The sequence below is a fragment of the Limulus polyphemus genome, unplaced genomic scaffold, assembly GCF_000517525.1.
Source record: "Limulus polyphemus unplaced genomic scaffold, Limulus_polyphemus-2.1.2 Scaffold1714, whole genome shotgun sequence".
In the NCBI taxonomy this organism is placed as follows: domain Eukaryota; kingdom Metazoa; phylum Arthropoda; class Merostomata; order Xiphosura; family Limulidae; genus Limulus; species Limulus polyphemus.
The window spans coordinates 117,868-140,745 of record NW_013667324.1 but is presented as its reverse complement, the minus strand read 5'-3'; the positions used below and the strand labels follow the sequence as shown (position 1 = coordinate 140,745).

At 29.7% G+C, this 22,878-nt stretch overlaps 1 protein-coding gene across 4 annotated transcripts in view; it reads right to left on the bottom strand.

The window, feature by feature from the left end:
• LOC106464670 (sodium channel protein para-like) overlaps positions 1–22,878 on the bottom strand; it is a 79,872-nt gene that overhangs the window by 31,165 nt on the left and 25,829 nt on the right. For all 4 annotated transcript variants that reach the window (XM_022392435.1, XM_022392434.1, XM_022392437.1 and 1 more), the window contains exons 3-13: positions 21,328–21,533; positions 20,918–21,046; positions 20,182–20,273; positions 18,900–19,097; positions 18,401–18,458; positions 16,744–16,888; positions 14,275–14,469; positions 13,180–13,377; positions 4,658–4,748; positions 4,236–4,301; positions 2,479–2,738 (exon numbers count right to left, since the gene is read on the bottom strand). In XM_022392435.1, the coding sequence (XP_022248143.1) occupies positions 2,479–2,738; positions 4,236–4,301; positions 4,658–4,748; positions 13,180–13,377; positions 14,275–14,469; positions 16,744–16,888; positions 18,401–18,458; positions 18,900–19,097; positions 20,182–20,273; positions 20,918–21,046; positions 21,328–21,533 (1,638 nt within the window). The remainder of the gene's footprint in view (positions 1–2,478; positions 2,739–4,235; positions 4,302–4,657; positions 4,749–13,179; positions 13,378–14,274; positions 14,470–16,743; positions 16,889–18,400; positions 18,459–18,899; positions 19,098–20,181; positions 20,274–20,917; positions 21,047–21,327; positions 21,534–22,878) is intronic.

Sequence of the window (22,878 nt, the reverse complement as noted above, 5' to 3'; positions counted from 1 at the left end):
TAAGATCTTTGAAATTGTTTTTTCTTGAAAAAAGAATTGAGGTGTTTAAGATTGTAAAGGGAATTGATGCATCATATTTTTTCATACTTAATGGTGAGAATAGTAGGACTATAGGACACAAATATAAATTTTGGCAAGGTAGGAGTCATCCTCAGCTAAGACAGTTTTATTTTTCTAATGGGGTGGTTAGCCTCTGGAATGGGTTGCCTTTAGATGTTGTGAAGACAGTAAATTTAAGTGTGTTTATGAGAAAGCTTGATAACTATATGAATGATAAGGATTGGCTTTAAGAATTTTTTATTTATTTTTTTAAATTTAAAATAGTTTTAGTTTAGAGGATGGGACAGCTGAGATGAACCAATATGTCTTTTGTTGGCCCTAAATATTATGTTATGTTAATCTGTCTTAGCTTTAAAGATACTAGATTTCATGTTTTGGCATAACTTATCAAATGGTTTCACTTTCATTCTCTAAAATGTATGATAAAATTATATAGAAAAATGTAACTCATACAAACATAAAAAGAAACATTTTTATAAACTTGTGATGAATATAAAATACAAATTATTAACATTGTTTCCAGTTTAACAAATAAGTGTGGCTAGTTTGTTCCAGAAAATATGACAAGAAAGTCAATTTAAATACAATTATTATCATTGACTTAATTTACTAGACTTCATACCAGACTAAACTATCTTTATTTTTGTGACAAGACTGAAAGACAGTGATCAATAGCTGTGTGCATACATAATATAATTCAAGAAGATAAGTTGAAAAGTCTGCAAAATTTTTACTTTTCATTTACAAAACAATAGGCTATATTGCTTAAAATATTAAAAAAGGTATATACACACACAACAACTGGATAAATTTAGATAATTTTTTTCTTAAAAATCTAAAACAAATTTTATATTTCTATTGTGTTTTAAATTTTCCCATAAAGTTGAAATTATAACAGAACATCTAAGACTTGAGGGCTATGTTTTCATCAGTTGCATTAGAAGACATACACATTACCTCATATAATCAGCTTCAACTAGTTATTCATTCAATCACTTTGTTTTATTTGTTGTACAGTTTCTGTCAAAAACAAAAGTAAGGATGCAATGAATAAAGAAAAAAACATCAACACACTGTTCATTCAGTAAAACTTCTCCTCATCAAAGTGCAAATTCATGAAGATTCAAAATGATGAAAACTGTATGCAAATGTTTGTGGTTCAGTCAGGATGTTCTGAATCCAAGTAAATTCACTGCAAGCTAGTCAGCTGTGCATGTTTGTACAGAATAATTGGACCAGTTGATCCAACACAAATTTATTCTTCAACCTTCATGCTGCAGCTTCATGACATAAGGATGACAAAAAAAAATAAATATGTAGAAATAACAAAATAAAATGTATCCAATAAATGTACTTTACACAAGATTTAAGTGTATTGTCACGTGCTTTGAAAAAAACAAAACATTTCAGCCTCATAAAACAAAAGAACAAAATTAGAATTTATAAAAACAAGTAAATTTGATTCAATTAAGCCCTTAAATCAATATAAAAAGTAAACAATTCAAGTGTTCCTGAGATAAGATCAAAGATAAATAAACACATCATATGTTTTGATGGGACATTATTTCTGCACCATCTCAAAAAATGCTGAAAACAGTAATGATGCATAAATTTCTTAACTCAAACAAAAATGGATTACAAAATTACATAAAAAGGGGAATATTTTCATAACAAGTTATGATAAATTAAATTCTTTATTTCATTATGCAAAAACTAGGAGTATATCATAGTCAAGTTTAATTTTATAAAACACAAAAAAGCATTAAGAAAAGCTAGTGTAAATTTCATGCATCAGTTTGTGAAAGTCAAACTTAAACTGTGTATTAACTGTAGTTGAAGGCACTCTACTCTGACTCCATTCAGCATATTCACACTACAATCTTCATCGATTGAAGAACTTTTCATTGGAACATTTCCACTCTTGAAATATTAATATTTGGGGTTTACTTGGCACATTAGCATTCCTGCTAAACACTGAGTAACGTAAGTTGCTGCTGATGAAACCTTTTACTAAACACCTGAACTTAACAGACTAGCTTAGCTAGTAAAAGGGGCTGGAAGTTAACATTAGATGTATTTAAATGGACTTCCCATAGAATTAACAGTAACTTAAGTGGATTTCAGATACTGTTAACATTAACTGTATTTAAACAGAATTCAAAAAGAGTTAATTCTAATTGAATTTAACTGAGCTTCATTTAAACTCAATATTAGTAGTATTGAAGTAGGCTTCATGTAAAGTTAATTTAAGTATAACTTGTATCTTAATGCAGTCTCTAGGCTTAGTAAGTTTTAAAAGTATTTAATGTTAAAATGCACAGGACTTGTGTAAATTACAGTTACATTTCTTAGGCATAAAAGTGTTTAATTCTGGCAAGGAAGCAAGGTGTGTGCTTCTTTTATAAGAACATTACTTACGTAATTTCCCATCTTTAAAACATTTTCAAAGTCTGGATCCATATCATCATGATCCATAGCCATAAAGAGGGTGTTGACAACAATGCACAAGGTTATGAAGAGTTCCATGAAGGGATCAAACACAATCAAGGAGATTAACTGTTGGAAACGAATCCAACACCAACAACAGTCCCACACACAAAAAATATCAATACACCGGAAACATTGGGCTAAACATCGATCTTTTAACTTCACTTTCACAATCTCTTCCTCTTCTTGTACTAAAAGGTAGGGGGAAAGATAATTGCATCAATAACTACTGAAGTTTTATGCTATTAATAATAAAAAACAAAGATCTTATTAAATAAGACATTCTAGGATGGAATGAACTTTATAAAAATATTTATTATGTGTTTCATTAAAACAACATATTATACAGATTCTCTATGACAGTATAGTGTACAAGTCAGACTCATTAGAGAGCATAGTAAACATGTCACATTCTGTAAGACAGTATGGTGTAAAAGTCCAACTAAGTAAGGTAGTATAGTGTAAAAGTCAAAGTAAATAAGGCAGTATAGTGTAAAAGTCCAACTAAATAAGGCAGTATAGTGTAAAAGTCCAATTCAGTAAGACAGGTCATCAACCTATGAAAAAGTTTTAAATATTACCTCAGGTTCGGAGAAAAATATAGGAAAATATAATATCTGATAGGTAATCAGCCCCATTTAAAAATGCACTTTAAGTTTGAATATCTTACTTGTTTATGTTGTACATTGTCAGCTGTTTCCTCACTGTAGTACTGAAATAATTACTTTATAGTGAGTGAAAATTTCCATTGTTGAACTTTATTGTTTTAAAGGAGAATTTCATTCAGATCACATTTGTTTTATCTTGAGTGTGTATATTAAGATATTAATAGCTGCAGTTTAGAAAAAGACAATCTTCTGTCTCAGAATCTGCATCCTGGTTTATGAGTTTTGATGATGAGGTAGTATCTTATTTACCAATCCCCAAGTTTGCTACATGTTTCATGTCACTTTTAATGGAACTTATTTCTTTTTAAAAGCCAGAAATTGCCACTACAGCCAATCCTGAAATAAATTTGAATAATTACTGTAATAATTAAGCTAAATCATTAATTTTATATAAAATCAATCTCGAAATAAATCAGAGAGAAGAATATATAAATCTTACAGTAAGTCAAAATTTAGAACATAAAACATTGTCCAATCTTATAATAAACCTAAATGTAGAAAGTAAAAACTGTCCAATCTTATAATAATCTTGCAATAAGTTGGGCTATGAAAGATAAAACATTGCATAACCTTGCAAAAAGTTGGGCTATAAAAGATGAAACAGTGCCCAGTCTTGGAATAACTTGGGCTATGATAGATAAAACATTGCCTAATATTAAAATAAGCCAAAATGATGTTTTACTAAACCAGAAAATAGAGAACAGATAATTGCTTTATCAGATTCTGAAATATAGTTTAACTTGAAATATCATGAAATATATAATGACACTCACAACTAATTACTCAATAAAATCAACAGAATAAAACCAACAAATCAAAATAACAGTGAAGTTTAACCAAACTTACAAAATGCTAAAAAGTTGGAAATATAAGAATTAACAAAAAATGTATTTCAGATAGTTATACATAGCATGTGAGTTAAAACACATTTGTATCTGTAGGCTTTGAAACATTTGCTTTAAAATGAGTTCCTTAGCAAATCAATCCAAAGGCATGTGCTTTAATAAGCAGGCAATTTACCTCGGTCACTCAGCTTGCTTTGTCTTCCTGCAGCCTGCTCAATGATGTCATTCAGTACCATTACATCTGTAATACAGCATAACATGGTCTTGATGAAGGAACATTTACACTTTATATATTTTTAAAACATCAGCAATCAAATAAAGCAACACTCATAAAATTTATATTTTTTAATCTTATAATTTATGTACAAAAAAGAGCCAGATTTCTAGGTTAATTAATTAAATTTGGTAAATAATACTTAAAAATGAAAGTCTTGTAATATCTATTCATCTGAAAAATTTTACTCTTTAATCTAACAAACACATTCAAAACAGAAAAGGTTTCTGATTTTTAAAATAATAAAAAACTCATAATTTAGTACTCCAGTCACAGATTGGAGTCTTAGAATCTAAGATAGTCTATAAATAGAACATTCAAACCTTTCATATCCACCATAGTCTGTTTCTGTGCTGGATCATCATCGGGTTGTTTGGGTTTCTCTATATGGTCTTCACTTTTGTAAGATTCATCCTGTATGACAGGTAGTTGGATGATGTTTATAATATTAGGTGAGGATTTTAAATAGTTATATTATCTGCTTCTTAAATTAAAAAAGTAATATTACTTTTAATTGTCTAATGTCTTTAACATAGGTTATAAACTTTCATAAAACTTAAATCCTTAGTTTCATGTATTTAACAGGTATAGTATAAACTAATATAATAGGAGGAAGAGGTAAATATAGAACTGGAACTGTAAAGAAAAATAAAGATGATACACCAGATGATATTCCAGAAGATGTAGATGGAAAAACATTAACAAAGAAAAATTTACTGTTTTACTACCTTTAGAAAAAAATTTGGCAAAAGTGGATCATTTATAAAAACTGGAACAATACATGAAATCGTAGATATGTTTAATATATGCATATGAAAACATACACAAATAGTTTATAAATTCTGAATTAGTATTAAACTCTATTTTAAAACACATTTTTGTCTTTTTCAATTCTCAATCATTATGAGTTTCACGTCTGATCTCACTGAAATACCTTTTTTGATTCTGTTTAAATTAACATTACTTGTAAGTCTTTGAACAAAGTTTCAATGATGGATGAAGTAGTTTTATAAAATATTTGTTTACCATTTTAGTTGTGTAATAAAGTATAAATACTTAACATATATTTATTATGTAAAATTTTTACATGGTCTTTCAAAAGTAGTTGATTTTAGTGGGAATGCTAACCGATTCCACAGCAAAAAATAATTAAACATAACTAGTTCAAACACTTGTAATATCTAATCAAACACAACAAGCACAATACTGCTAAATAGATTAAAAAGCTAAGCCAAGCACCTAATAATCTACAAATTTTACTTCACAAATCTATACTACTAGAAACAAAACATTCCAGCAGCCCATTTACTTAAGATGTTTTCAGTCTTTCTAGACTCTTATGAAACCTCTATGACAATGCAAATAAGTCAAGAATAGAATAATGTTTAATATAGACTGTAAATTTATAGGCATTCTTCATTATGCACTCTTATACACAACAATGTTTATCTTATTGAAAAAATCTAGAAGCAAATACATGGGTATTTATGACATTTACAAACAGTTGGAATACAGTCACACTACATAATAATATAAAACTACCTCAGATAACGCTACCCATAATATAACAAAATGACAAAAACTAATTTCATATAACAATACATGGAGTCTAACAGAATAACTTGGTATTAATTTCACCTAACACCAATTTAAATCTAAAAAAATTATATTTTATATAATAAAATACTGCATAAGGCAAAATAAATGAACTCAATATTATCTCAAGCAACTTTATATTATAAAATAATTCAATGTTATCTAATGTAACACTAATTTAAGTCTAATTAAATAGCTCAATACTATCTCATTTAACACTACTATAATTCTAACAAAATAATTCAATAATATCTCATTTAATAATACTGTAAGTCTAATAAAATAACTCAATACTATTTAATTTAGCACTTGTTTAAATCTAATAAAATAACCATGTAACACTACTTGAAATCTAATACATCCCTTAGTACTCTCTCATGTAACCCTACTTTAAACCTAACAAACTAACTCAATATTATATCATGTAACACTTAAGAATTTTATAGAATCTAATGTTAACATTTTCCTTACCTGAAGATGTCTTTTTGATAGATACTTACATCTGCACACAGTTTAGCTATCTTTCTCACACATCTCCCACTTAATTTCATATGAATTGTGCTACTGTATTGTGATGTAATCATGTGACAAAAGCCCTCCACCAATAGGAGGGCAACACACCCCCATATGCAAGGCTCCCTTATGCACTTGCACTCATGGAGCTATATTATTAGACATCCAAACAATAGTAATCGCAGGTAGGAAGAAGGAGAAAACAAGTCAGGAGAGAAAGATGGTAGAAAAGAAATCAAATACTCTAATGGGGCAAGGATGAGATTTTTCAAAACCTCAGAACATAGTGAAGAGGACAGAGAAAGAAACACCTTGTGGTACCAGGAAAGAAGAAATGGTTTGGACAAGGCCTCCCAACTACTAGTAAAGGCAGAGACCTAACAAGCCATTGATGAACAGTCAGGTAAAAAGGCAGAAAGATGGTTCACATTATGACAGCCAGGAGGAAAGGAAATAGAAGAAGGACCAATGACAATGGTGATAAGAAGAATGCCACATAATTGGAAAGTCCAGCCAAATAGGCAACAGACTGGGTGAACTCCATGCATGAGAATGGAAGGAAGATATCCCTCGATTAAGAAGGATGCATGAAAGTGCATATGGTATAATGACGACTCTTACGATATCAATAAATATAAAAGGGGCTAACACTAATATGATGGGAAGATGGGAAAAAAATGGATGGAATATAGAAAACAAATGGAGTATGCGCTGAGAGTGACATTTAGGATGGTGTCTGACACACAGATCATGGACAACTGCATACTGGGTGAAAAATACTATTTACAGAGGGTCAGAGAGAGATGTAGAGGAAAGTGGAAGAGAAGTAAAGAGAAGAGGAGCAAGGAAAGAGACCAAGGAGGAGAAATGAAAAATGGTTGTTGATAGAAAATGATATTTGTTGTAGAAGAAGATATGAGCACCCACAGATTCATGAATGCATAAATACCACAAACAAGAAAAGTGACAAACTAGACTTCTGTTAGAGGGAAAACAAGAAAAAAGGGGAAGGTCTGGAACCTCGATTGGGAAAGTTAGGAGTAGACTGGTATATACAAATAATAGTAGTAAAGAGTAAGGTTGAGAGAGAGAAAAACCTGGGAAGATAAGGAGGACAGAAGCCATATAACATCAGTCCAAGGCACCAGAAAGAAACTGAAGCATGAAGTGCCTCAGAGATAAGGCAGAGTTAGGAAAGGGAATACAGGAGGGTAGAGAGAAAAACACAAAAATGGAGAACCAGAAAGTGAAATAGAAGAGAAGGGGCCCAATCCCCAAGCTGGCAAAATAGATACCAATGACAAGGAATCAAGAAAGGGTAAGGAAGAAAGCCTACAAATCAGGACCAAAGTAATCATGAATAAGAGGGAGATAAAGCATTTTGGCATAAGAAAGGAACTATGAAAGAAAGGAAACAGTATAAATCCTAATAACAGCAAGGAGAAAAGAAATGGTAAATTCCAAGAATCATGGATCAGGCGAGTAAGAAAACAAGAAATAATAATGAACCCAGGCAAAAGATAAGAAAAGGAACAAATATTATAATGAAATCCAGAAATAGATTGAAAGGTTAAGGTCATTTCACGAATGGTAAAGTACTACCCAAAGCTCATCAGGTGAAGGTTATAGTCTAATAGATAATTCCCAACTGAGGAAAAATAAATTTGGCTGAGAGGATTAGAGTAGAAATCCCATTAAGCACGTGGTAATATACAACACACTGAACAATGGCTCAAATGACCCTCACAATTAACAAGCCTCCAAAACGTCACTCATTCAGAACTAAGCATAAATCACAATAATTTGAGAATTCACAAACAATAAAGCTTTTGAAACAAAAGTCAAAGTTTTGTTAATGATACAAATCTCAATAAATTGAACTCAGACAAGAAATTAAACTCATCTGATCAACACAATGCTTAGAAGAAGAATAAAGTTCCACAAATGCAAGTGCATAGGGGGAGTAATTGTGCATTTGAGATGTGTCATTCTCCTATTGGTGGAGGGCTTTTGTTGTATGATGACATCATCATGCAGAAGCACAATTCATGTAAAATAATGTGAAATTAGGAGGGAGTTGCCTCAAGAATTGTAGCATGCAAATCTCTCTAGCAAATGTGCAAGGAAGATAGCTAAACTGTGTATGGAGGTGAGGTAGTCTTGGAAGTAATGCTACACAAAATCTTATATAATAATTCAATAATATCTCATGCAACACTGCATAAAATCTAGGAAAATATTATAAAACTATTTAATGTAACATTACATAAAATCTAGGAAAAGATTTTAATATTATCTTACTTAATATTAAATAAAATATATGAAAATAATTCAATACAATCTCATGTAACACTGCATAAAATTTCATTTATAAGGTACTAGTGGACATTACATTTCTGGCATTAATTTTAGAAGATATCCACAATTACTGATGTACATTAATCTTCAACTTAGAATTTGTTTATGCAAAATTTCAAGTAGTAAATCTAGCTGCGTCTAAGGAGTTCAGATAATCAGATAGGAAGTGTTTGAACTCTTACATTTATACCAAAGTTAGTACAGGTATAATTTAATAACAGGCATATCTAAGTATAAAGCAATGTTGTTATTTAGTTCTGTTGAAAACTCAAGCAATGCAGTATTCCTCTAGAACTACTGATAGATATCTCATAAAAATTATATAAAGTAAGAAGATCATAACACTTATGGTTCACTAAACTTTCAACTGATGTAAGGCTATCAACAAAACTAGTAGGTATATGTGAAAATAGATTAAGGCTTCCAACTTTATATAATTTGTATGAGATGACTAATCTACAGCAATTCAAACATGAAATTTCTAATAAAATGCCAGAAGACTCAGATTATAGATATACTTCTTTTACACTAAGCATGCTTTACTTGCTACTAATAAATCGATGTACATGTTTACATGCAAACAGGTGTAAATCACAGCATATTTCAAAATAAAGTGTTATATACACTAGCAAGAACCTTTCAGCAAATGTTAGACATTGTTTCTTTATAAGTATAGTGGAGTGATCCTTATGTATGTAAGAGAAGCAAGAAGTTTCTTATATCTTAGTGTACAAGAAAGTTTTGATTCTCTTTGAGGTTGTAAGCCCACATACATTAATGTTATGTAATATATAGAGTAACATACTGCACATTTCCTTGTATTTTTTAAATGTATCATTTTAGTGTTTCAACTTTTTAAAATAATGCATTATTTTTATCAAGAAGGGTAGGTGAACATTTAACATTAACGTTTACTGAAATATCTGTTAAAGAATGTATTTTAATATGGTTCTTATATGAGATTTTTCTGAGATTCAGAAAAAATATGATTATTTTTCACAGTGGCAACAAACTTTAGCAAAAGAACATGCACATGGAATCAGTTTCTCAAGTAAATCAAACATGCTTTATCTTATGGAATCAGTTTCTCATGCAAAGCTTTCTGTAGACTAGTGTCCAAGATAATTGTAACATTAAAACTAAATGCATAACAGTTGATGGAAACTTTCTCATTTTTCTATACAAATAACTGATGGTGAACATTTTATAACCTGTTACTGTCCTTTAGAATATTAAATATGGTTGATTAAAAAATAATAAAGTATATTAAGTAATATTAAGTATTTATTATTTTACATAAAAATAATTAAATTGCATATAAAGACATAGAATCACTAAAAGATGTTTAACAAAATCAAGTGGTGAAAAGAAACTTGGATGAGTGTCAAATAATCTCTGTGTCATAGTTATCACATACCTAGGAAAGCACAGATCTTGGGTGCCAGAGAAGCAACCTGTGGAATACTATAAGTAAGAATTAGCATGCAATAGTATCACTCAGCAAAAGGAAAATGGCAGAATTGAATGAATGGCCTAGTAAAATGAAAAACACAAACAAAATGCACAATGTTTTGTTATATTACTGATTTTTTTTTAGCAATTTAGACCTTGTCACTGACATTGAAATGACACAATGACTTAGCAAGAGTTAAAATGACACAATGGCTTAGCAAAAGTTGACACCACTCAATGTGACACCATGCATAAATTGTTACAATTACATTAATTTCAGCCCTTGATTACAAGCTCTAAAAGTTCATTTTGCATTTAAATGGAGATCTTAATAAAGCAGGGAAAACAGTTAGAGGGATAAGAAAGGTTACAAATGCACAACAATAACCTTGTGAACATTCCTCTGAAGGTTATTTGAACGTGATCGCAGTTAGCTCTCATTGGTGATATTTTTGTTAAACATGTCACCATGAGAGGTTCGAGAGGTGTATTGAGAATTTATGTTTGCAAACATGGGTATAATTACAGCACCATTATCTTCAAAAATGGGTGTTACAGCATTGCTATCATCTGCATAAGGAAGATGCTCTTGTGCATCCTTGTATGAATGAAGAACCAAGAGCTTCTTGTTCCAGTAGTGATGACCATAATTAAGCTAACAGAACTGACTTCCTTGGCTCCCCTTATGCAGATTAAAGGTGGGCCAGAAAGTGAAAGGATCTCTAGATTGAAGAAATTTAAAATTTGTTTTTCATTTTCAATGCATCGATCTCAGAGAGGTTTGTATATTTTACAACCTGTCTACCAAATACACAGTCACTTGATAGCTTGAAATTTCTCCTTTTTTCTAAGTATCCTCATTGACTGAAACATTTAAAAAAAATTTAAATCATTGGGCCATTTCATTCAAAGTCTGTTCAGTAGAGAGCAGAAAAACAGAACAGAAAAAAGAGAACTTAGATTCAGAATAACTGGCAAACAACATCAGCTTGAAAGAAATGAATCTTCTGAGTCTTTATAGCAGTTGTATGTTTATCATATTTGTCAGCTACTCAGAGAAATGTCAAATTAATTAAGTTAACTAAGTATTGTCTTCAAACTCACTGTTTTTTATCAGTTCCAGATATATATGTTGAAATACTGATATTATTTAAGCCAAAAAGCTGAGTGCTCAGTGCACATCTCCATATTGTGCAAAGTGCACAAAACTACTCTAGAGTGCACATGATTTGCTATGTAAGTTGCAAACTATCACAGCTTAAACTTGTTACTATTCAATCATGGTTTAGCATTGTACTAACTTACTACAGCTGATTTTAATTACATTATTTAATTTATTATTGCACTATTTATAACTCAATTAGTTATAATTGAATACAATTGTAATACAGTTCTATGTGAAACTTGCTATTTGAACTATAAAAGTTACATAAATATACATACACACAAATATTCAAATACAAAAATTCATCCTAATAAAGAAACACTCACTCTAAATGATACCTAATAAATATATGTCATTATGGTATTCATGTATAATTAACTAATCTTTAATATATTTTACTCAATTTTCATGATTTTGATAAACATAGAACTACAGGAGTGATAACAGAATTGACTTATTTATTTAAAAATTAAATCTTACCAGTAAGGTGTAAATAGTGATATTTAAATAATTATTAGTACACAGCTTCAAAAAATCTCCTGTACTTTTTATGATGTTGTCAAATTTCCTTCAGTAAATTTAACATTTTTCTTTAAGTACATTATATGTTCTAAAAATTACATTTTCAGTCAAAGCAGGTGTAACGTAATGTTAGACAAAGGACAAGCATGTCTTGTTTGTATATACTTGCTCCACATAATTTCAGCTATCCTATATAACATGAACTGTTTAATATCACAAAGAATAAATCAAGTTATAAATCTTGTTTAAGTGAGTTACATTGTTTACTGAGTTCCAGGTGACTTCTCTTGAACATTTCTGTGAAAATTGTAAAATGATATTTAATTAATCTAAGTATTCACTTTAAAAGCTCCTCAAGAAACAATACTTTCAACTCTTACTAAGGAAATAAATGTAAGTTTATATGATGTATTAATGGAGTTTTTATATTTTAAACACAAAAACTCAAAGTAAATATTTCATCTGTTTTAGGTGGCATAGCATATTACATGTTAAGCATCACATTCAATAATAAGCCTGCATGAACTGTGTGCTGATTCTTTTTTATCCTGTAATGCAACAGAAAACTTTTCATACAGCTAGTAAATGCAAAAATAGGTTACATTATATATATAACTTTGCTTAAAAGATGTAATTAAAGAGTCTAAAACATTTTCTATCTCATTTTTTTCCAAAGATATATGTATATCTCTTAAGAAACTACCAATTTTAAAATCCATAAAAGGTAGTCTTTATAGATTATGTAGGAAAAACAAAAACAAGTATATATAAACAATAAAAGGAAAATATATTTTGCACAAATGTCTATATAATAACAGACATTAAAACATAAACAAATCTTATAGTTATTGACTTTGTTAGAAATTTCTTTATGAAGTATTTTTCAATGTTTAATATATTTACATATTATCCTACTGGCAATGTTTACATAAATTTATTTTTATTCCTTTTAAAACTGTGAATCATAGTTTTTGAATCTTTCTTAATCAAAAAATTGCAAAACTACAAAGCAACTGATTTCTTAACATCCTTAATGAAAAAAAGGAATGGGAAAATGAAGTTATTATAATTTTCTAAAACTTTCATCTCCAACTCTGTTCTTATGGTCATCATAGATTACCAATTTTGGAAAGTATTTGTACAAAATTTTCAAATGACTTGTCATAAAATAATCTAAGATATGATTTATTGAATTTAAAAAATTAAATAAATAAAAATGAGTGGAAGAGATTGAAATACCTTTCTACTGTTACCAATCATTGAAGGATTTAGTTCATACATATTCTCACTGACAGAACTTTTCATACTAGATCTTCTTTCTTTCTCATCACTCATTTTGTCTTGGCCAACAAACAGTTCATAAGATCGACATGAAAATTCAGATGGGCTGTTCACAACATTATCACCTCTTCTTCCTGCTACTTCTTCCTCTTGAGCCTCACATTTAAAACAATTAAAACTTATTATAAATAAGTTTTATTAAATAACATTAAAATAAAGAATGATTATTAACATATTTAGTGTTTATAAATGAATACGACACATACAGCTTTATTTAGTTAAACATGGCAGCCAATAAATATACACTATATCTTTTACAGTTTATTGTTTGCAGTAAAAGAGACAAAAAAATAATAAAAGGTAAAAGTAAATTTTATAGAATAAATGCACAAGCTTCAACTACTAAAACTGTTCACACACACAAGAGATATCAAACATTAGAAAAATAAAAATTAATAAAATAACTGTATGATGCTATTGTAAAATATAAAAAAAGATTCTATTCAAACACCAAGCTTTTGATAGACAAAGTGGGGAAGCCAGTAATGTAGGGCTTTTATTCTCCATGTAAAGTTGAGTCAGTTTAGTCTGCTCTGTAATCATTAGCCAATCAAGTGGAATGTCCACTTCCATCCCTATCTTGTTTGGTTTCTTTTCTCAAATTCAGTAGCCAGCCCTGCATAGCTTTTTTATTTAAGGATAAATGTTTTCCTCATACTTGTTGTACTTAAAGTTTGGTTTAGGTAGAGAATCTGTATGTAAATTCTTTAACATATTGTATTTAATGTTTGTTTTAGATAAGTAATCTGTATGTAAACGTCTAAATATATTGTATTTAATGTTTGGACAATGTGAATAATATAAATGTAAAAATCTTAATGAATTATACTTGATGCTAGAATCATATTACGTTTTGCACATATCAATGTCAAGAAATATGAAATCTGTGATAGTGTATGAAGCAAGTGAAGAATTTAACCATGCATTCTTTTGTCACTGAGGAATCTTTCCACCCAGTAACATTATTTTTCTAACATAATAAAATGTTTATACCAGTTTTTTAGCCTGTTGAGCAGCATATGCTGCCTCTTCTGCAGCTGCATCTTCTTCTTCTCTTGCTGCTTCCTTTCGGAGGCCATCATAAGACATGGCTACGATAGCCAAGATCAAGTTGACCAGATAGTAAGAGCCCAAGAAGATAATCAGGACAAAAAAGAGCATGTGCCATGGCCCAGCAGATTTTAGCACCTGAAATAATAGTTATACTGAATGAGATAAATGTAACGACAGCAAGAGAAATTTACTTGTAATGTAACTATCTGTTTTTTATTGTTCTTTTTTATATGATTCTTTTAACTTAATAAGTTATTTTTATTGTTGAAAGTAATGATTTTCACTTAGGTTATTATTTTTTGAAAACAAAATTTAAAAAAGACTGATTCTTGAAACATCAGTGTTTAGCCAATATATTTCAAAGTTATAGATAAAATTATTTAAAATCTTAAAAAAGCATATAGATCTAAAATTATTAGTGAACAAGAAATAACGTGAAATTCTGAACTAGGTATTTAAATGTTATGATGAATATGATACACTAACCTGGAACAAATATGTATTAAACATCTGTCTATAATATTGTATTGCTTTATACTGAATACTGTTTGTTGACTTAGGGTGAAGCTTAAAAGTAATTCAGTAATTTGAATTATTTATAATGTAGAATATTATGCTCGTTTATGCTCTTTAATTTTTAAATTTAAACAGCTCATTTATCTTTAAATATGAAAATGACTTATCTCTTCACTTGAAAATGCATAAGTATTATATACATAAATTATTTACATTCAATAAAATATTTCTAATTGATTTTATTTCCTAAATAATTTAAAATTTCTACATCAAGTGAATGGTACAATTAAGTAGAATTGCATTGAGTTATGAAATAAAAAATAATACAACAGTATAATTTATACATATTTCTAACAACTTGAGACTGGGTTGGAGCGGCATTTGTTTATCACCTTACTAATAAAGTACATCTCAGTTTCATTTTATACACTCTTAAGGTCTGAATTAAGTAGTTCTTTTGAGCTACACAAATCAGCTGGTAAAGTTCAGAAGTCCTTTCATTCATAATTTTTGTATGAAGTGCTAATTTAAGGTTGCTTAACTACAGAAATTTTAAGGATGATGCACAGTTAACTTAAAATTTTTCTGAAGATATGAAAATGGAACTCTGTGTTTCATTCTGTGGTTAATTCAGAGTGAACTTAGAATGTCCTACAATGAGAACTCAAAGGATTAATTTAGATCTCTTGATCAGAACATACACTGACACTGTGAGAACAAATATTGGCTGAAACAAGTGAAGAAACATGTTTACAGATAAAAAAATTATGTACGAGGTGACTGATCCAAACCAACAACTTAAATATAAAATGTTTGTCTTCATTTATATTAATGTAAATGTTACAAACTAAAATCAAGATCTTAAGTCTAAGTTTTCTGTATTATAGATACTAGTATAAAATACCTATGCTCTACTACAGGGTTCAAAGGCACCATCATGATTCATAGAGGCCCCACTATACTCATCAACCTCCTCCATTATCCACAATTACTTCTATAGCTACCACATGGGGGAGTCTGTACCCAAAAACAAAAGTTGGTACCACTAGCTTTTCATTGGGGAAATAAACAGTTTCAAATGGTGTCCTGGGGATTCTGAAGAGAGCCACAAATGCAAAATCTGATGCTTGGGTGAAATTCTGAGGGTGCATATTTATATGGCATAGCCTTAATAGGGTGGGCTATGCCATATAGATAAGGACACTCTGAATATGCATGCCAAGTTTCATCCTCGTAACTCCAGAACCATGGGAGGAGTTAGTTGTACATATATACATACAAAGCTACAAGCTCAATTACTATAGAATTCTAATTCAAAGAAACACTAACATTCTCCAAATTCTATTTCATATGAGTATTCTGACTGATTACATGCTATACAGGTATTATAGTTATAGACAGAAAAAAGTCTTAACTCCTTCATGACATTTCCCCCAAATATATGTGTAAAATTTATCAGCCCCAAATAGGAAAAAATTATGTTCTCCAAAAGTCAATATTTCATTTTTGGGAGGTGATTTGTTTAGGTAATCAAACTACATGTGACAGGTAAAGGAAAAAAAAACTCTGTGTCACAAATTATTCTGCTTCAAAAATTATTTGGGTCATTGGACATTGGATAGTTTCATGCATATGTCGTATTATAAATCTAACTGAGAGAGACAGTCACATGTTTCAAAAAAAAAAGCAGTCTGAAAACAAGGAAGTTTATTAACAGTCCAAAAAGTCTCCAAGACCCCCCATGACTGCCACAGACACAAAATCTACTGTGAATCAAAGGAGCTAAACACCGTTTGTTATTGCTGAGCTGGTAATGATCATAAAAATACCAAAACAGTTAAAACATCCAATTTCTATTTTCATCTAATAATGAGCATATGGAAATATTTTTACCATCTGATAAAGAGATTCCCAGGCGTCTTGAGTCATTAGTCTGAATGCTGATAGAAGTGCCCAAGGAAATGTGTCAAAGCTAGTAAAGTCATAATTTGGATTGTCACCATATCCCTGCAGGCACTTATATCCTGAGGGACAAACTCTATAAAAGACATTATTGATGAAGAAACAGAAAAAATATATATATGTTCTAAGATAATAACTTATGATATATTACAAACTAGAATGCCAAAACTAAGAAACTTTTGAATAATTTCAACTTCAATACATTCAGAGTTAGTAGGTTTGAGAACTTTAATTGACTATAAACTGCTTCCTGAAAGAAAAGGACAATACATTTTAGCTGAAATATTAGAAGTTAAAACGTTATTTCCATTCCTTTCAACAGGAAGTTGCAGTCCATTAAAGTTCTCAAGCCTATTATGTCTAATCTGCCTAAAGTTCCACTGAAACAGCATCCAGGGTTAGATTTTTATACATAGTAAATAGACTTGTTCAGAACAAAAGCTGTAAGAACAATGAAACTTTAAAACTTTTGTTTCTGAATCATTAAATTTATTACATTTTTATTTACTTTTGTGAAAACTGCATAAAATGCATGTTAGGTATTAAGTTGAATATTAAAAGTAATTATTTTTTCTTGGAACATCTTGCATAAAAATGTTTTCAGTTAAAAATTCACTGTTGATAAGGCTTAAATGCAAATGTTACATGAACTCAGCATTATTAAACTGTTTCATAAATACAAAGTAGTCAAAATTTCTGTGATCAGTAGAGTTGCAACAGGTGGGGAATCTGCCTCAAATGGGCCCCTCAAAATTGGTATTTGATATTTTGAATGTTTTAATTGAAAGGAAAATATTCTGAAACACAGAAAAAGTTTCATTGGAGGGTGGGGTAAAAAGAATTTTCCAGGACCCTTTGAGACCTAGCTATACCACTGGCTGTTACTTATCTTGGTTTAAAATGTAGTATACTTATAAAGACACTGAATTATTTTGAGGTTTAATTTCAAGTATATATCCAAACATTTTTTTTATTTTTCAAGAAAGTTTTCACATGATATAATAAGTGTTATAAATAGTAATATAAATTTAAAACAGCAATTTTAACATGACATATTTCTTAAAAGTATAATATATTTTATATTATATTTCACAGTTTCTTTCAAACGACATTGTAAAGGACATTTTTGGATTACATTAATATATATATATATACATTTCTTTTTAAATGACAATCAGTGTTCTTTCCAGATAAAATGTTACCTTAACACAAATATGCATCTTTTTTTTTACCTTATGGTCAACATTAACACCAAGTTATTTAGTTTGTAGTTAAGCACAATATTACATGATGGGCTATCTGTGTTGTTCCCACCACAGGTATTGAAACCCAGTTTTTATGGTTATAAGTCTGCAGCTTTCCATTGTGCCACCGGGGGGCAGCATCCAGTAAATCCTTATATTGAGTAAATACTTTAAGACTAGATAATGTCTTTTTTTTTCAAAAACTTTATAAACAACCACATCATTAACCTTACTTCTACAATCACAATTCCTTGGCTATCACATTTACACAGTACAAGAGATGTTGATATTACATAATATTAAACTTGAACTTTAGCTTAAGTTATACGATTTTATTTACTTACTTTGCCCCAGTACTATTTCCACATAATGGATAAGTTCCATTTATCTTGTTCCAGTGAGCTATTTGGATATAAACAGATTGAAAGATAGATTAATGAATAAAAATAAAAATATTCATAATAACATTAACATTCTAGCACCCATATCTTTATGAAGTAATTTTTAAAAAACAACAGATGAAATTTTAAGACTCAAAACTACTTTATACTCAATAGAGAAGTTAGAAAATAACTTGTGGCCAAAGAACTCAAATGTTGTGTATATATATATATTTTTGTTTCTTTTCCATTTATTTTATTAAACAGTTTAAAGCATATATCTACATATATATAGATAGATATAGGTATATGTTTTAAACTGTTTAATAGAATAAATTGAAAAGAAACGAAAATTTAGAAATTATCATTTAAACACATTTTATTAGCACTTTTCCCAGTGAAGTTGCATATTTAGTATGACAGTTCTTTTAGCTATTTGACAGAGAAGAAAATCAATACTTACAACTATTTGAAACAAATTTTTCATACTGAATATGTGAGATGTTTTTTGGCCACTGTAAGACACACTTCTGAGTCAGAACACCCATATAAACCTGAAGTCCCAGCAAGGCAAAGACAGACAGTGCAAACACTGTCAAAATTATCACATCTTTCAGGTTTTTTACAGACTCTATAACAGCACCTACAATGGTTTTCAAACCTGTAAAAGTATAATGATTTTTATTTTAGAGACATAAAGGAAATGTCACAAATTTGCTAGAATATAATGTTTATTTCTGTAAAATTGGCAGCAAGAATTTATGTAATGTGTAACTCCAAGTGCTATTAAGTGTCATAAACTCTTTGATAAAGTAAAATATTATTAAAGTGCTTTATTCAGTGTTCATGTGATCCCAGGGAAAGATAGATTGGAATCACAGTGATCTTAATTTTGCTGTGATCACAAATAATATACTGATTTTATGTGATACAGAAGAGATATTCATGTTGTTGTGATCACGAATAGTACCCTGATTTTGTGTGATCACAAAAAAGATCTTGATGTTTACTATTCATTACTCATGCAGTCACATGGAAGCCTTGCAGTTACCACAATTAAAGGCCATTTACCATACATTTGTCCAAGGTGCCAAATGATCCAAGTCTTGTTTTATTACCTCAACATCTTTAGTACAGTTAGAAACACCCAAAAGTTTAATGTCATCAATAAACGTTACTAATTATACCTCTATCAACATGATTAGTACAAATAAGAATAAACAAAGGCCCTAAACAATGATTCCTGAAATGTCCAGTTTGACTCTATTAATGACAACCTTTTACTTTTTTTTCTTTCAACCACACTACAATTCAATTAACTAGTCTTCCACTACCAATAGAATTTTCTTAGCTAATTTTCTGTGTAGCACATTTTCAAATCTTCTTTAAAATCTAAGTAAACTAAATCCATACCCTTTCCATCATCCACATAACAATTAACATATCTAAAAATAAGACAAACTAGTAAAGGAAGATTTTCCTTTGGTTTTGTCTGAAGAGAGCATTATGTTAATCTACCAACTTATACAATAAAAAATTGGTAATATAAATTCCACATTTCATGTAAAAAAAATTCACATGTACGTGGTGAAGAACCATTGAATAACTGATAATAGTTTTTCTCTGGTAATATTTAACTACTTTATTCACGACATAGCACAAATATACCAAGAAACAAATCAATAAGTAAAAATTAATAATCTAATATAATAAGAACACTTTTCAACTTGAACATGTGTTCTTACCTGGAACTATAGCCACCGTTTTCAAGGCTCGAAGCACTCGAAACGTTCTTAGTGCACTGAGATTCCCAAGGTTTACTCCCATCGTTATATATCTGGAAGAGAAATGCGTCTTTACTGCCTGTGTTCGATACTAGTAGTTTATATACTATTTAGATTCTTTCATTGCAATATTGACAACATTTTGCATTTATTTCCTGTGTTCGATACTAGTAATTTATATACTGTTTAGATTAATTATGCTAGTAGTGACTGACAGTCTTGATCACACATACTTACTATCTACAGCTTGTAGTTTTTCAAGTTTCTTACAAATTACACAACAGGAAAAGCATATTCTAAAGAAAGGGCATTTACAACAGAATGTTATGTCCTCTCTCAACAGTATAATCATTACTAATTTTGGACAATTTAAAAGTAAAATGTCCATATGTTAATAAATTCGTTTTTTTTTTGCTTTTGAAAAGCAATCTGACAAAATATATTAAACTTTTAAAAAACACATCACCACAAAATGCAATATTTCTCAAAAATGCTAAACATTTTACATAATTCTGCAAAATAAATTAATTTTGAATGCCATTTTGGTTACTGAGAGTGAAAACCCTCCAATTAACTTATAATTATACTGAATAACTGTAGGACCATTTGGACAGAATAATATTCACCCAAATTCTACTAAATTAAATATAGGTAATTGTTTTTCTGGTAAATAGAACAAGTACAAAACTATACTTACGCTAAAGATATAACGATGAAGTCTAACCAGTTCCATGGGTCACGAAGATATGTGAACTTGTCTAGTATAAAACCACGTGCTAAAATCTTGATACTTGATTCTATTGTGTAAATTGTTGTGAAAATCACCCTGAAAACGATCCAAGTTTGTGCAAAATTTTAAAATACAGGAATAACAAGTTGATCGTAGCTTCACAAACAATGTTTGGCTAAAAATATTTATGTTCAAAAAATCAAATTCAACGGTTTTGTGTTTTAATGTTTCTTGCACAAAAGTACTAGAGTTTTAGACACAACTTTCGATGGTTTAAGACTTTAATTTCATGTTTTTAATAATATTTAAGTATAAAACAAATCATTCATTTGTTGTTGTTTAAACTAAGCAGAAAAGTAAATAATGTCTTCACTTACTCAGACTGTTCAACGCTTTCATTGCCAGGCATGGTCATAAGAACACAGTTGACGAGGATCGTAACTATGACGATAAAGCTAAATACTGGGTGGACGAGAATATAGATGGCTAAACGACGGAGTGGATTGAAAGGACTGAGGAGCCAAAGAGCGTTATGAGCACTAAATCGAAAAATGTCTTTACTTTTGCTAATTACAGTAAATGTCTGTAAAAAGAAACAAATAAGTGCGTTTTTATTTGGAAATGTAAAATAAAACATTACAAGCTGAAAATATTAAAAACCCAATCAAGTTTGACATTTATAAAGCAGCTTTTAAAGTTTTCCGATGCTTGCTTGGGTCCTATACACAAACTAATAACTTAAAACATTAATGTCTCATACAAAAATAACTTAAAATATTGCTATATACGTTTTATACACGAACTGATAACTTTAGTACATTGCCACGTTTCATTAACAAATTGATAACTGAATACATTACTGCGTCTTATACACAAACTGATACCGTAATACATCAAAAGACAACTCCAGTATAATAATAAATTCATAAATGTCAAGTATAGATAATTTCCCAAATTATTTAAAATTCGATAAAAATGAGAATTTGTGGTGCTAAGGATTAAACAAGAAGCAATCTTGTTGTTAAAAAATGGTTACTAAGCCCATATTTGTTACTTTAAGAACTTGTAAGAAAAGCAAAGAAAAAATTTAATAATATGTCAAACACACTAATCTGTCTATCCAGTGCCAATGAGGCCTTTCTTCCAATTTCAGGATACATCAAGCCAGTTTGATATGACAGGCTCAATAGTGGGCTAGAGCTAGGCGCATTTATATCATTAATTATATGAACAAAAACTCTTATGGTATGGATTAGATTGAGTAAGTGAAGTGTAATTATTATCAGTTTTATTTACGTTATTTACAAATCAGAATTACGGTAGGGATTAAAGCCAACAGGATAAAACTGTTTTAGTAACTCTAAGAAGTTACGATTGCAAGCAAAGAAGAATACATAATACGTCAACCACACAAGATCTATCATATCCAGTTATTCTACTTTTATGTGTTCGACTAAACATATTGAAATGGTGTTAATACTGACGGTTGAATGGAGAGAAAATTTCGCATTGCATTGTCCTTCATAATTTAGTGATATATATAATCTTTTCGTTATTTTGTTTTTTTTTCGAAAAACGTAAGTTCATATATATATATAGAGAGAGATAGTTATATAATGTTGGTGTTTATCGTTCCTTTAATACCCAAGTAAATGTCAACTTGGCATCATTCGAATCTTGCACATTTTACATACGATAAATACTTTACTACTTAATATATCTCATAAACCAAACGGTATTAAATTCCTTGTTGGGGTCATTCAATCGATCATATAACAAAATAATTGTAAATGCAAATGATGAGATAAAAAGTCAAGTAGATTTGAACAGATGTAATTAAAAATTCAAGTATACCTGAATATTACACTTGGTTCCGACATTACTGTGAGCATTAAATGTTTCTTAAAAACCAAAACAACATAAGGTTT